Source organism: Azolla caroliniana, unplaced genomic scaffold (genome assembly GCF_043228905.1).
Source record: "Azolla caroliniana isolate FFs.n. ecotype wild unplaced genomic scaffold, voAzoCaro1.0.p SCAF_4, whole genome shotgun sequence".
Classification (NCBI taxonomy): Eukaryota; Viridiplantae; Streptophyta; class Polypodiopsida; order Salviniales; family Salviniaceae; genus Azolla; species Azolla caroliniana.
This window is the reverse complement of record NW_028230439.1, coordinates 17,118,642-17,133,704: the sequence shown is the minus strand read 5'-3', so window position 1 is coordinate 17,133,704 and position 15,063 is coordinate 17,118,642. Positions and strand designations below refer to the sequence as shown.

Below are 15,063 nucleotides of genomic sequence, written 5' to 3'. Positions count from 1 at the left end.
CTGAGTGGGTACCTTCGTCCACTCGTTGTTGGCTCTATTTCGGATGTCTCTGCCAACTCTTCTCTTTGCTCGAGATTCTGCTCATCAATCGGCATCTCCAGGTTGGACAACTCCAACTCATATTCCTCAATTGATTTTAGTAGCTCTGCTGACTCTGACTCATAGTCTATCGGTCTTTTCGAGTCGACCGACTCGGATTCGGCTCTGTCGGCCAATTGTCTCCTTACAGTTGTCGGTGACGACTCACTTGGCCTTAAGTCGATGGTAGTCGAGGTTGACTGGGGAGTCGATTCCGACTTCTGTTGCTTCCAGTCTTCAATTGTCTTGTCTTCTAGAAAGACTACATCCCGACTTCTCACTACCTTCTTGTCGACTAAGCCCACAACCTGTAGCCGAATTCATCTTCTGAGTATCCCATGAATATGCATGCTTTCGACTTGTTGTCGAGCTTTGACCTCTGATCCTTTGGTACATGCATATACGACAAACATCCGAACATCCTCAAGTGTTGGTAAGAGACATCCTTCCCTGTCCACACTCTCTGGGGGATATCACCCTTTAGAGGTACTAAGGGAGACCTGTTGATCAGATAAACAATTGTGTACAATGCCTCAGCCCAATAGGATTTCAGCAGTTTCGCATGGGAGAGCATGCTCCTGACTCTCTCCATGATTGTTCGATTCATCCTCTCTGCAAGCCCGTTTAATTCTGGGGTCTTTGGCACTGTGTATTCAATTCGAATACCTTGGCACTTGCAGTATTCTTCAAACTGCCCTTTGTATTCGCCACCGTTGTCGATTCGGACAAATTTCAGTTTCTGACACGACTCTCTTTCGGTTCTTGCCTGGAACTCCTTGAAAACCAATAGTACTTGATCCTTCGTCTTTAGTACAAAGGCCCATGTCTTCCGACTATGGTCATCAATGAATGTCACGAAGTATTGTCCACCTCGATGCGATGGAGCATCCACATAGCACACGTTCGTGTGTACTAGTTCCAGTGCAGCATCCACATAGCCTTCCAGTCGATATCAGATTCAATCTGATATCGAGGACGTGTCAAACATCCTTCAACGTTAGTCGACACCCTGTCGACATCGTTAAGCACACACTTTCGACTCCGGTTATCATGCACTCTCCACTATCACCCATCTTTACATAGCCATGATCCCCAGCTATGTAAGTCGAGAAATACTCTCCTGACGGAGTAATATGGAAGGATGCGCCGGAATCAATCACCCAAGTGCACTCTTCACTTGCGAGATTTGCACTTGTTTGTTCACAAATGAACAGAAGTTCCTCATTGCTTGTAGCAATGGCTGAAGTGTTCTTTTCATCCAGAATTTTCTGGGGTTCGACATTATTTCCGACACTCTTGTCTTTTCTCATGTGTCGGCAGTCCTTCTAGAAGTGTCTAGGTTTTCCACAATAAAAGCACACAAGCTTACCTCTAGACTTCGATCTGGCGTGGGATTTGTCCATTCGCTGCGAACTTCTTCTTCACCGGTCTCTTCCTCTGTCCATATGTTGAGTCAGATTCGACTCCGTTTGGGACAGGACTCCTTTGTCTTTCCTTCTTGCCTCCTCATTTAGGATGCTTGTCTTCACCGTCTGTAAAGACAAGTTCTCTTCTTGACATGAGGTGTTGAGAGTAACCACCAGGTTCTCCCAGCTTTCTGACAGTGTGCACATCAGCAGAATGGCCTGCATTGCGTCATCCAAGGGAAACTTGGTCGCTGCAAGTTGATTCACATACCCCATAAATGTGTTGATGTGTTCGGCGATGCTCTCACCATCTCTGTATTTCAGTCATACGATTTTTCTCATCAACGAGGTCCTATTGAGTGCATCCTTCCTCTCGTACAGACCCGACAGTTTTTGCCACATCTCGTGGGCATTCGTGTCATTCGCCACATGTTGAAGGACACTTACATCGACACATTGTCGAATAGTGGCCACCGCCTTTCTATTCAGAAGCTTCCAGTCTGACTCCAATACCCCCTTGGGTATTTCAGCTCTGTTGACTAGCTTGTACAGGTCTTTCACGATGAGAAGGTCTTCCATCTTTATCTTCCAGTCTGCATAGTTCTAAGAGTTGAGAACTATCATACCTGGGAAACCGCTCACTCCTCCTTCCATGCTTGCACCTCAAGCTCTGATACTAGTTTGTTGAGTAATCGTTCGGAATAGATCACAATAAACGAGCTACACGTTGAAATACAAATCACACAGAAATGCCAAGAAAAGACAAGATAAACAATGGTTCACAGAGATTTACGTTGAAACCCTAAAATGGGGAAAACCACGGGTGAATAGATTTCTTCACTATACAAAGTGGATATACAATACCGAGAGGAATACAACACTCTGTCGAGTGTATCAGCTGCACAGGGCTCTTCGCGTCTGTTGTTACTCACACAACTATGGTGCAGCTCACACACACACTCTCCTGCACACAACAACTTCTGCACACACTCTCTAATCTCTGTTCGTCACACCGTTAAAGTTTGTCCTAGTTGCGTATATACTTACGCAAATTTCTGGTTATTTACATACGTAGCCCTCATGGGGCGCACATTAAGACTATTTACAAATATAGTCTCCCGAGTTGGCTATTTACACGATTCCGATTTCGGCCTCGGTCGAGTTCCTCATCAACTTGGCTCCTGTCGAGTGTATCAGCCGCATAGGGCTCTTCGGGTCTGCTGTTACTCACATAGTTATGGCGCGGCTCACACACACACACTCTCTCTCACACACACTCTCCTGCACACAGCAATACAACACTCTGTCGAGTGTATCAGCTGCACAGGGCTCTTCGTGTCTGTTGTTACTCACACAGCTATGGCGCGACTCACACACACTCTCTCTCACACACACGCTCCTGCACACAGCAACTTCTGCACACACTCTCTTATCTCTGTTTGTCACACCGTTAAAGTTTTCCCTAGTTGCGTATATACTTACGCAACTTTCTAGTTATTTACATATGTAGCCCTCATGGGGCGCACACTAAGACTATTTACGAATATAGTCTCCTGAGTTGGCTATTTACACGATTCCGATTTCGGCGTCAGCCGAGTTCTTCATCAACTCGGCTCCTGTTTTCCAACTCTTCTATTGTCGGCTTTCCGAACAGTCGAATCATCCTCCCACTAGAGGGACATATTCCTAACAAATTGTATGTAAAGAGTGTTATTATTTTGAATTGAGTTCTATTGTTATGCTCCCTTTGTCGCTCCTGTGTACTCTCTGTGTGTTTTGAAGCTTCCATTAAATCTATGCATATTTGTTGTTGCTATCTGGTGAAGCCAGTTTCATCTACAAGCTTCCACACGTAATTCTTTGCATAGAAGCATAAGCGTAAGACACAGAGTACACAGTTGGTTATTCGGAAATTCGACGGTTAGGTAACATAGAGAATGGATACACGGTGAGGGAGAGACAGAGAGAGCAAATGACAACGTTCTATTACAGAAATGTTCTCTATACAATGTGCTCGGTGAGCACTTTTTATACAAGCCCAGACGAGTGGGCTGACACAAGTACTCACAAGTACTTGAATGCTTATTAACTGAGCCTGACACTAACAACCTATAATATTCATATTACTATAATAGGAATGTAGGCCCCTGATGGACTCTCGGAAACCATCCGACTTAGCTCACCCGAATCGAACTCTATTCGATTCGACTCTCAGCTTCTTCAGCCGATTCGGGCCTAGTCGACCAGTCTTCAACCGATTCAGCTCTCGGCTTCTTCAACCAATTTGGCAAATGTTGAGCTTGTCTCTCAACAATATATGTGTAGGTATGCTGAAGCGTGAGTATGAGAACCTGTCTTAGGATGTACAACAAACAACACAAATGTAAAACAGGAAGCGAGACAAAAGATGAACACAATTCTGAGCTTCAATGGAAGTTCTTATTCTCTCACTCCACAACTCTTACACTTCGAGATTCAAGAAGATGATGTTACAATGTTTGGGTTAAGCTTATATACTCAAGCCCTAGATAGAGGACATGTTCACACTAGGATGCAAAGTGGAAGGAGTCGGCCTTTTATGCCAACACAATGAGCCGGTAGAGCAAGAGGAACCTCAAGTTGAGTTTGAGAGGGGGTGTTGAGAAGCAAGCCCAACATTGGCCGGATCAAGTGAAACCGATCGGCTAGCCGGAGCCAGACTCGTGGGGAGCCCGTAGGCCGTTAGAGGCCTACACTCCTAGTTTAGTAGGTAGATATAACATTAGGGGCCTATATTCCTATGCTAGTAAATAGGAATATTATGGGCCGAGTTAGTGTCAGGCTCATTCATGAGCATTAAAGTACTGATAGTACTTGTATCAGCCCACGGTCAGGGCTTGTATAAAAGTGCTCTTTGAGCACATTTGTATGTATAGAGCACATTATTTTTGAATCGAGAGTTTTAGTCTTCTGCTCTCTCTGGATCTCCCACTTACTGTCTTGTTTCTGTTTTCTTCTCTGTGTTTCTCTATTGCTGTCCGGTTGAGCCGGTTGTGTTCTCTTAAGCTTCCGCACATAAATCTTTACAGATGTAACATATAGACTCTCAAGCCAATTGTAAGGGGGAAAGGAAATAGGAAATCAATGAATGGGTTCAAGAAGAGCTAAAGACTCTACTATTGTAAGTTGTATTTAAGGTTTTGGATATTTAAGGTTAGAGTTTCACTACTTATATTGTACTTATATAGCTATTAATAATCTACGCAATCTCTTGACACAACTTACCCATTCGTTTCTCAAATTCTATTATCTCTCTTTTTCACTCCCAATCTATTGATTTCATTTTCTTTCTCTTCCTTTGCATGTTTGCTTGTTCACAAATAGATCACCATCTTTACAACACTATGGCCAGATTTTAGTTCTGGAAGTTGGACGGGTGCCATGTGCTTCCAACTTGTTTCTATGACTCCCACGTCAAACCCCAAAGGTTTGATTAAGTGATAAAGTTGGGCTTTATTACTTGTGAGAGAAGGGACAGCGGGACATTTTTGAGAATTCATGGAAATATATCGTGGGTATGTTTGAGAACGAGAATGCTCTGTTCTGTTACCCATGGAAGCAGTAGGTCCATGCTCGTTTCACAACACTCTCACTCATGTATAGTTTGTTATGCGTGTGTATGTAGGTATTGACGTCACGCATGCATACATATATGCATGTCTGTCATAGATGAGGTGTACATGTTATGTTATGGATGTATGCATCACCTCGTTCGCACATGCATTCTTGTAATTTATTTATGTATGTCATATATGACATGTACATGTCTATATGACATAGATGATGTACATATGCATGTCATGTATGATGTGTAAATGTTGTGTATGCTGTGTACATGTCATGTATGTATACACACATAAAACAAGGAACTGTTCAGCTGCAAGAAGCTGTTCAGGTTAGATCTTCATATGCCTTTGTTTCAGCCCTTAAAGCTTATTCACATGGAGAATGTATGTCTCAAGGTAAAATCTTACACTCTCACATCATCAGAAGTGGTTTTGAGATGGACCCTTACGTTGCAAACACCTTGATTGATATGTATGCAAAGCGGAGTTTCTTGGATGATGCATTATCAGTGTTTAATGGCATGAATTTGCCCGATCTTGTCTCATGGAATACCATCGTTGCAGGATATGCCCAAAATGGTTGCGGTCAATACGCTCTTCAATTCTTTTATAAAATGCAACATATGGAGGTCATGCCTAATAGAATTACATATGTTTGTGTTCTGAAAGCATGTTCTAGTATCTGTAGTTTAAGTGAAGGAATGCTTGTACATGCTCAGATAGTAGAGAATTCAGGTGAATCGAATTTGTCAGTCGGAAACTCATTGGTTGATATGTATGCCAAATGTGGAAGTTTTGAGAATTCTATGCAGCTATTTTATGACCTTCCTGAACGGGATGTTGTCACCTGGAGTACAATTATATCAGTACTTTGTGAACAAGGAAAAGGCCATGAATCTCTTGTATTCTTTTGGAAAATGCAAGAAGAAGAAAAATGCATACCGAATCATGCCACATATTTCTGTGCAATTAAAGCTTGCTCAGTCATGGCAATGCTTGAGCATGGCAAGGTGATACATGCTCAAGTCATTGAAAATGGTTTTGAATCGGATCTGTCAGTTGCTAACACTTTAATTGACATGTATTCTAAATGTGGATACTTCAGAGATGCATTTAAGATACTTGAGAATTTGCCGAAGAGAAATGTTGTCTCCTGGACTTCTATAGTTGCAAATCTGGCATATCAAGGTTTTGGGTGGGAAGCATTCCATATTTTCCATAGAATGCAATTGGAAGGAGTGAACCCTAATGAGGTGACATACGTTGGCATCTTAAAAGCATGTTCTGGAATAAAAGCCTTGGATGAAGGAAAACTCATCCATGCCCACATGATTGAGCATGATCTTGTCTCCAAGTCAATTGTAGGCAACACACTTCTTGATATGTATGGAAAATGTAGAAGTCTTGATGATGCAAGAAAGGTATTTTATTGTTTATTGAACCGTGATGCAGCTTCCTACAGTGCAATGATATCTATATATGCACAACATGGACACGTTAATGAGACTCTTCAGCTATTCAAAGAAATGCAAATGGTAGGGATAAGACCGAATGAGGTGACATATGTCAGTATTCTTAAGCTTGGTTCCAATATTGCAAACCTTGGTCATGCTCTTTTTATGCACTCTCACATCATTAAACATGGATTTGATAGCGATATATGGGTTTGCAATAGCCTTATAAACATGTATGTAAAGTGTGGAAGTGTTGATCATGCACATAAATTGTTTCATTCTTTGACATGGTGTGACGTGGTCTCTTGGAGTGCATTAATCACTGGCTATGCTGAATCTGGACATATTGTTGAAGCTTTCACTCTCTTTGAGAGAATGCAAAATTCGGGGGTCAGACCAAACAAAATTACGTTCATCGCAATCTTGAAAGCATGTTCTACCTCTACATCCTTATACCATGGCAAGTTGATAAATGATGATGTAGTCAAATATGGAAACGATTCCGATATCTGTGTAGCAAATGCACTTATTCATATGTATACAGCATGTGGAGCGCTCCAAGATGCAATGATAATTTTCAATAACTTGCAAAAGAGAGATGTGGTCACTTGGACTGTGATAATTGCAGCTCATGTCCTGCATGATTGCTTCGAAGATGCACTATTTCTATTTTACAGGATGCAGCAACAGCGTATCGAGCCAAACTATGCCACATTCATTTCTACTTTTAAATCCTGTTCTAAACCCTCTGCCTTGCCACTGGGAAGGAGATTACATGGCCAGGTAATTGAGGATGGTTTTGATTTAGACCTGTCAATTATAAATTGTGTAATACACATGTATGGAAAATGTGGAACATTAATGGACTCGCTTTCCATTTTCGGTACATTGCCTAAACGTGATGTAATCACATGGAGTACTATGATTGCAATGCTTTTTGAGTATGGGATGTCTGTGGAAGCCCTCCACTTTTATGAGGATATGCTAAATGACGGGTTCGAACCAAATCATGTCACTCTTCTTTCTATTTTGAAAGCTTGTTCAAAACTTAACAACTTTGAGCAGGGCCAGCTTATACATTCACATATTTGTGAATGTGGGCTCGAGTCTGACATTTCGATTGGAAATACACTTATTGATATGTATGCAAAATGTGGAGCCCTCACCAATGCAAATAAAGTGTTTGATAAAATGGCAAGGAGAGATGTAGTTACCTGGACCGCATTAATTGAAGGTTATGCCCAACAACAATACAGCCAAGATGCCCTTCTCTATTTTGGGAAAATGATGCAGATGGGCATTGTACCCAATAGAGTGACTTTCTTAGCTGTTTTAGGAGCTTGTTGCAACATCATAGCAATAGAGCAAGGGAAAGTCATACATGCCCATATAATCGAGCATGACTTTGAATATGATTCTAACATTAGTAGTGCCCTCTTGGATATGTACACTAAATGTGGAGGATATGAAGATGCTCGAAAGGTATTCTTAAACTCACCAAATCAAGATGTAGTAGCATGGAGCTCGATGGTTGCTGGATATGCACAATCCAATGATTATAACATGGCCATGAAGTACTTCAAAGGAATGCAAATGCAAGGTTTAAAGCCTGATGATGTGACATTTCTCTCACTCTTGTCTGCATGCAATCATGGAGGACTATTAGGTGAAGGATTACAACACATAAATATGATGCTTGCTGATGGATCTGAGGTGTCTTCAGAACATTACAAATGTATTATAGATCTTTTCGGTCGCATAGGACAATTAGAAGCAGCAGAGTTGATGCTTGAATCACTACCACTACACCTTGGGGTTGTTGGATTGACATCCTTGCTTGGTCATAGTAAGACTCATGGTGATTTAATCTTGGGGACACGTTGCTTTGAGAGTATGCTTGACTAAATGACTATCAAGTCATTTTGAACAAATGTAACAAACTATTAACCATCATTTTGATTGGTTGTTTGCCTTGATGACTTTGTAGAGATTATTTGAATTTATTGAGCGGTAAGGGAATGGAGAAGTAAACAAAGATGTTGTGTATGTTCAATAGTTAATTTTGCATGTGTAGTTTATGGCTTAATGTTAGGAAACAGGTCCCTCCGGATGGGAAGAGCACGAGCCAGATTGGAGTCCTTCGTCACATACTTCTCCTGTGACACCTAGCAAACAAAATCTTCTATTTCCTTGTCCCCAATAATGGAGATAACATAAGTCCCATATAGCGATGAAAGGTCTAATGATTCATGTATTTATCTAGAATATACTTCCTATGTTTGCATTATTCATCATATGTATACAATACATGGAATACTTGAGAATTCAATGTGTGGCTTGTCCAATAAAAAAAGTTGTAAATTTAGACCAACTATTGGCTTAGGTAGAGATAAATGGTGACATACAAAAACTTTATGTCATATCAATGTCGTCATTTTTTCTAGCCTTAATAAATTCTTACATTGAGGTTTACCACATAATCTAAAAATATGGTGAAAAATGAAATGTTTTAAATAAAAAGACAACAAAAAACAAGTTGACTTTGAAGAAGAAGTTTTTTGTCAAAGACCACGTATTTTTTGCCAGATTGGTTTTCGTCATCAACAAGAGGATATTTTTTCCATCTTGTACAATTTAGAGAGTGAATTTGCCAATGTTCCTCTATATTTAAAAGGCATTCCCTCCCTGAGGTGGTTGTTTTTGAAGAAAATAGGTGGCCACCAATAGAAGATACATTTGTCCATCATCAACATCAATTACGTTGGATGTTCCCCAAGATTTTTCTTCCATTTGATATGCAAATATGCAATCACATGATTTTTTTGGTGAAAAACAATCCCAAGTTCTAAGCACCCATCCATCTTATACAAGTCGATGGGTGAATGCTATCATCGGGTGTAGTTACTCAAAAACCACTGCATATTATTGTATCCCATGTGATTACATCATGTTGAGGCAATGTATCGAGTATGGAAATCGAGTCCATTAATGTTCCACATTTTCCATATATGTGTATATAGTGAACGTACATCAAAGAGCCAACAATCAATACATATGGTATTGACTTCATATAATCCCTCTCTGGTATGGATGCTAGGAAATCTTTTGGTAAAAGCGTAAGGTTGGCTAGCAAATGTGTTATTGTAGATTTGCCCAAATGTATGTTTAATCTCTCCAAAATTCCTAAGGTTGGCTCGCAACTTATGAGAGCTTCTATGTCGTGTGACCTTTCTCCCAAAAATATATTCGCATAGGACATAAGTTCAACAAACTCACCAACATTTTTGTCAATGAGCAACATATCATCCACATAGAGGTTGAGGTAGATGACCTAATTGAAAAACTTACCAATTGCACAAAATCGTCAAATTTTCGATACCACTATTTAGGTGCATGTTTGAGGCCATATAGACTCTTCCTAAGTCAACATCTAGATGTTCTTGGCCAAGTGATACAAAACCTTACAGTTGCTCCATACATCCAAAGTGCTATAGAGGAAGCTCATTTTGACATTTAGTTCAAGAGGCTCTAAGTCCGCAACGGCTACTAACCCAAGTAATGAAAGGGTTGTCATTTTCACCTCTACTGAAAGCTATTGTCTGAAACCCTTTGCAACCAACCTTGGTTGGGATTGACCGAATGAAATGTTTACTTCAGTAAACAATCCCATTTGCATGAAAGTGCTCATCAATTCTTTGACAATGGAAACACGTCCCAAGTGTTGTTTTCTGGAATGGAGTTCCTCTTTGTGAGTTCATATCTAGTTGCTAGTTAACGTAGTTGTTGGTTGTTGTAGCTTCTTTATAAGTGGAAGGTGCACACGTATTTGTGTAAGAAAATATTGGTGAATACCTTTGGGGTGGATGAGAATGTCTCTTAGATCAGCGTGGTAAGATTGGACTCATCAAATCATCAATAATGACGCCTTCTATATTGGCGTTGGTATGAACTACTTTTGGTACGATTTGAAGTGCGGGATTAGCTCCTTGCCATGAGCTCGTCAAGTATGTTTAGTTGAACAATTGCATGGAGAAGTAATGGGGCCGGAAAAGGTTACCTGTCTGAGTTTGATTGGATGTTCTGATGCTTCGTCCATTTGTCAATTCATTAAGGATTAACATACATGTATAGAGATAGGAACATACACATAAAAAAATGATGTAGATATAGAAGGAAGATTCAATCTATTATAATATAAGAATGAAAATATATGTATACAATATAGGGAGAAAGAGCTCTTGCCCATAGAATTATACTACACTCAAAACTCTATATCCTTCTTTTATTCTTGTGAAGGACTTTTGCATGAACACCACTTGTCACACATGCATTTTGCATGCACACCAATTTTGCGTGCATATACTATGACATGCAATTACCTTCATCATTGTTGAGGGGCAAGCTCAACATGAGTTGGATCGGCAAAATCCAACAGGTTGGATCAGTTGAAGAAGACGATAGCCGAGTTGGCTGAGGAGGATCAGCTGGAGAAGCCGAATGCCAGTCAGTTGAAGAGGCCAATTGGCCGACATAGTCGTTAGCGCCGAGCATAGTATTAGGAACATTATGTTCAGATATTGTCAGGTGCTCATTTATGAGCATTCAAGTACTTGTCAGTACTTGCGTCAACCCGTTGTCGGGGTAGTTGTGGTTCGTGCCGCGAAGTCACAGGGACTAAGGTTAAAAGGAGTTGGTTATATATTTTATAAGGCTTGTGCAACAATGTTAGAAAGATTAAGGATAGAAAGAATAAGAGTTAGAAGTAATGTGCGAGAGACATATGAGCATAGATAAGAGATAAGAGACAATGTATGATTTAAGAAGTAAAAATGTATTATAAGAACAAGCTTATATTAACAACATAATATTTTACCAAAATTATAATGTCGATCACAAGATGCAACTTCTCTTTCGCTGAACTATACATTTGAACCCTTGACTCCAACTTCGAAACACGAGGCCCTTCCCAAATGAGCTAACTTATTTATTTGATTATATTTTTTCTCTAACTTTCTCTTGATTTCTCTCTTGTTTTCCTTGCCCCTCTTTATATAAGTATTGTCATGCATATGGTAATGTGTGGGAGGATGACATGCATGCAATGCATGACTTTCATGTGATGCATGATCGCCATTTGGCGTACATGCATTACATGTGATGCATGATAGCCATCATGCTCATTTGAGCTCTCATGTATGAAAATTGATATAGGATAAGTAAAATGATGGAAATATATTTTTTAAAACAAATAACCTAGCTTAGTGGCGTATATCTTGTTCTTGGTATACAAGGTGGTTCAAGTCGCTCAATTTTACACCATACAATATTTAGCTTCATTTTTATATCATGAAGCATATTCTTTAGAATACCTTTAAAAATAAATAGCCTAGCATAGGGGTGTGTATATTGTACTTCGTATATAAGAACGATGGCCGCAATACTGCAAGTGGTGCAAAGCTTTCGTGATGCATTCTCAAGAGAACTGTTGGCAAGCCCCAAACGGAAGGTATAGCCAAACACCAATGATAGAGCACCCATGCCCACAACTACCAGCAATACTTCCCCAACAACCCCCACTACCGCGTATCGACACTTGCCTCACCGAACTAGAATATACCACCAAAAACCAAACTCAGGTTGGGGGGGGGGGCACCCCCAAATATGAAGCATACCGGGAGTTTTGCCACTTTGTCGAAGAGGTGTTTTGCCACTTTGTCGACTTCGAAGGCGACCAAATACTAGTCTACATCTTGAGAGGAGAACAACAGGGGCAGTCGATGGGATATCGCAACAATAGTGATCTAAGGAGGTCAGAATTTAAATGTTTTAATTGCCAAGGCCCACACATGGTTAGCGAGCGCCCAACCAAACAAGAATACTACAACCGGATGGCACAACAACCACGACACCCCTCACTCGAAACACCCCCACAACCACCGGTGCAAAGTCTCACCCAACAGTCACAGGACCTTATCGAGTGGTTCCAAAGAGAAGCATCATGCCCAAGGTATGGTAAAGATCACTTAGTACCCGATTGCCCAGAAAAAAAGAAAAGGATTGGCACAAATCTGTTATCTATCGTACCATCAACAGTTGGCACCAACGTCATCACACGAGCTCAAAGAGCAGCTCATAACTTAAAGTGTCACCACCAACACATCCCCACGACTACGCGTAAGAGACGAAAATCCAAAAAAAATGCATCCACCTAGGCCTCAAAGCAAGAACAAGAACCGGAGGGAGACGTAGAAACAATACCCGTCAACCCTAACCAAGAGTTGTCGGCACACCTAGCAACATACCCAAACCTAGTGGTTGAAAAACAAAAGGTCGAAGAGTACATCAAACTCATCCGACACGAACAATGCGAAAGATCGCTTAGTCTCCCGAGCCTAAACTTCGACCAACTTGAAGAATGGGTAAATCCTCCACCCCAACACACGGATACAACCCCCCTCGTCGTAACACCAACCAACACCCCCATCTCCCAATCTACCCCAATCAAAGAGGTCAACTCAGCCCTGCTCCAGCAAATATTAAATTTAAAATTACGACTCACATTACGGGAAGTACAGAGCTATACAGGCACTTTCGTGCAGGACGACCCCTAACTACGACCTATACTCACCAAGGAAATAGAGTTCACACTTGAAGAATTGCTCAAAGTCAACATCCAACCATGGCACAACGTCCTTTGCCGCCTCAATGGAGGCCTATCAACATGTTATGGAGAAAAGATACGCACCCACATTCCTCATACGACCACAGTCCCCAAACAACCTGAAGGAACATCGGTGGATATATGTGAAGCTCACTTCGAGAGCGACAATACTAGTTTCACTCTCTCCATCTGCGTCAACGGCACGACGTGTGACGCGATCATTGACACCGGAGCAGGGGTAAGTATAGTCAGCTACGAATGTTGGTGTAAGTGGGGTAGCCCAAAAATGCTTCCTTCGGACATCAAACTCCGAATGGCTGATGGGTCCATCCAACGGCCAAAAGGCATGATCCCTATGCACCACTTCACTATCCACGGGGTCGAGTTCAATCTCACCTTCGTCGTCACAAGATCATCCAATCATGTGGCTTATGAGTGTTTACTAGGGAGACCATTCCTACATGTAAGCTGCCTTGTGATGGATTTCGGGAACGATACAATCTATATGTGTAGAAACAACAAAACCTTTCGCATCAAAGCATACATACAAAAAGTCCACGCACAAGAAGGTAGCCCTCTCGTGGACGACTTGTCAGAAAACACCGTGTTCGAGACCAACCTCCTAGCATGTCACCCCACAAAGACAGTTCAAATCTTGGCTAGGGGTCAACCGTTTCCCAAAAAATCCACTAATCCTAGGGCAGGGAATGCGCAAGAAGACCAATCCGTAGTGTCCGATGTGTCAGAGATGAATTGGGTGCACGCTCTCGCCACGACCGATGCAATGTACCCCATTGGTACAAAGTGTCGTGATGAGGATGGAGACACGATCTCGTGTTTTTATGTCACCACTCTTGTACCCTAGCGGAAACCAGTAGACATATGAGATAAAGACCTTGCTGAAGGGGACATGGCTCTCAAATTCGCCCCTCAACGACACAAAAAGAAGCTCGAATTACGTGGCGAAGGCCCCTATGTGGTCTCAGAGATTACCAAGACGGGAACATGTCGAATACGCACGCTTGAAGGACAGGACTCGACATCCTAGGATTCATCAATGGGAGTCAAGCTCAAACGTTACTACGGACCCCTCACCCTCGAAGCCCTACTCACAACTCGGCAACAAGAAGTGGAAGCCAAACTTAAGGCATCCGAAGGCCGAATGGCCCGACTAGAAACTGACCTGAGCAATGCGCAAGCGAAATTGAAACGACAAGGGGACACCCACCTGGCAGCCATGGCTAAGGCGGTCGACTCTAATGACGGGACAATGCAACTACCATGCTTCGCCGACGACGTACCTTTAACAACAGTGGTAATCGACACTGGAGCATCACTAACCCTTTTCTCCTTTGAGACATGGGGACGTCTCGGTTGCCCAGACCTCGAAGTATGCAACGATAACTTCTGTGGCTTCGATGGTTCCACATCATGCTGCCTCGAAACCTTCCTGTGTAACATCAAGACGAAATTCAGCGGCCACTCAATCCGAGTTCGGGTACTCCCACCGGAAGTGATGTACACCCAGTGCCTCCTCGGTTTGGATTGGTGTCACATAAGCAAATGCCTCCTGTCGCCAAGCAAGAACGTCATCTCCTTCCAAATGGCAAATGGGGTGAGGTTTGAGAAACTCGTTGCAACAACATTCAAATCACGTCCCACTGATCTCGACGAACTCCGAAGCACGAAACCGCCCAACCAAAAAGAACACGCACAACCACCGACCATCCGCGACCAGAGCAACGCTAACATCAGAACAAGGACTCCCGCGCCACGCGAATGGGTGAACATCCACACGATTTTCGTTGAAGGACCATGCCGCAAAGAACGTGCTATTTGGTGAGTCAGAAAAGCACTCA

At 42.0% G+C, this 15,063-nt stretch overlaps 1 protein-coding gene across 1 annotated transcript; it reads left to right on the top strand.

The window, feature by feature from the left end:
- The first annotated feature begins 5,153 nt into the window (after positions 1-5,153).
- On the top strand, positions 5,154-8,516 carry LOC147865178 (pentatricopeptide repeat-containing protein At2g33680-like). The gene has a single exon (XM_087317943.1). The coding sequence runs from the start codon at positions 5,359-5,361 to the stop codon at positions 8,446-8,448; it is 3,090 nt and encodes a 1,029-aa protein (XP_087174069.1). The 5' UTR covers positions 5,154-5,358; the 3' UTR covers positions 8,449-8,516.
- Positions 8,517-15,063: the final 6,547 nt, after the last annotated feature.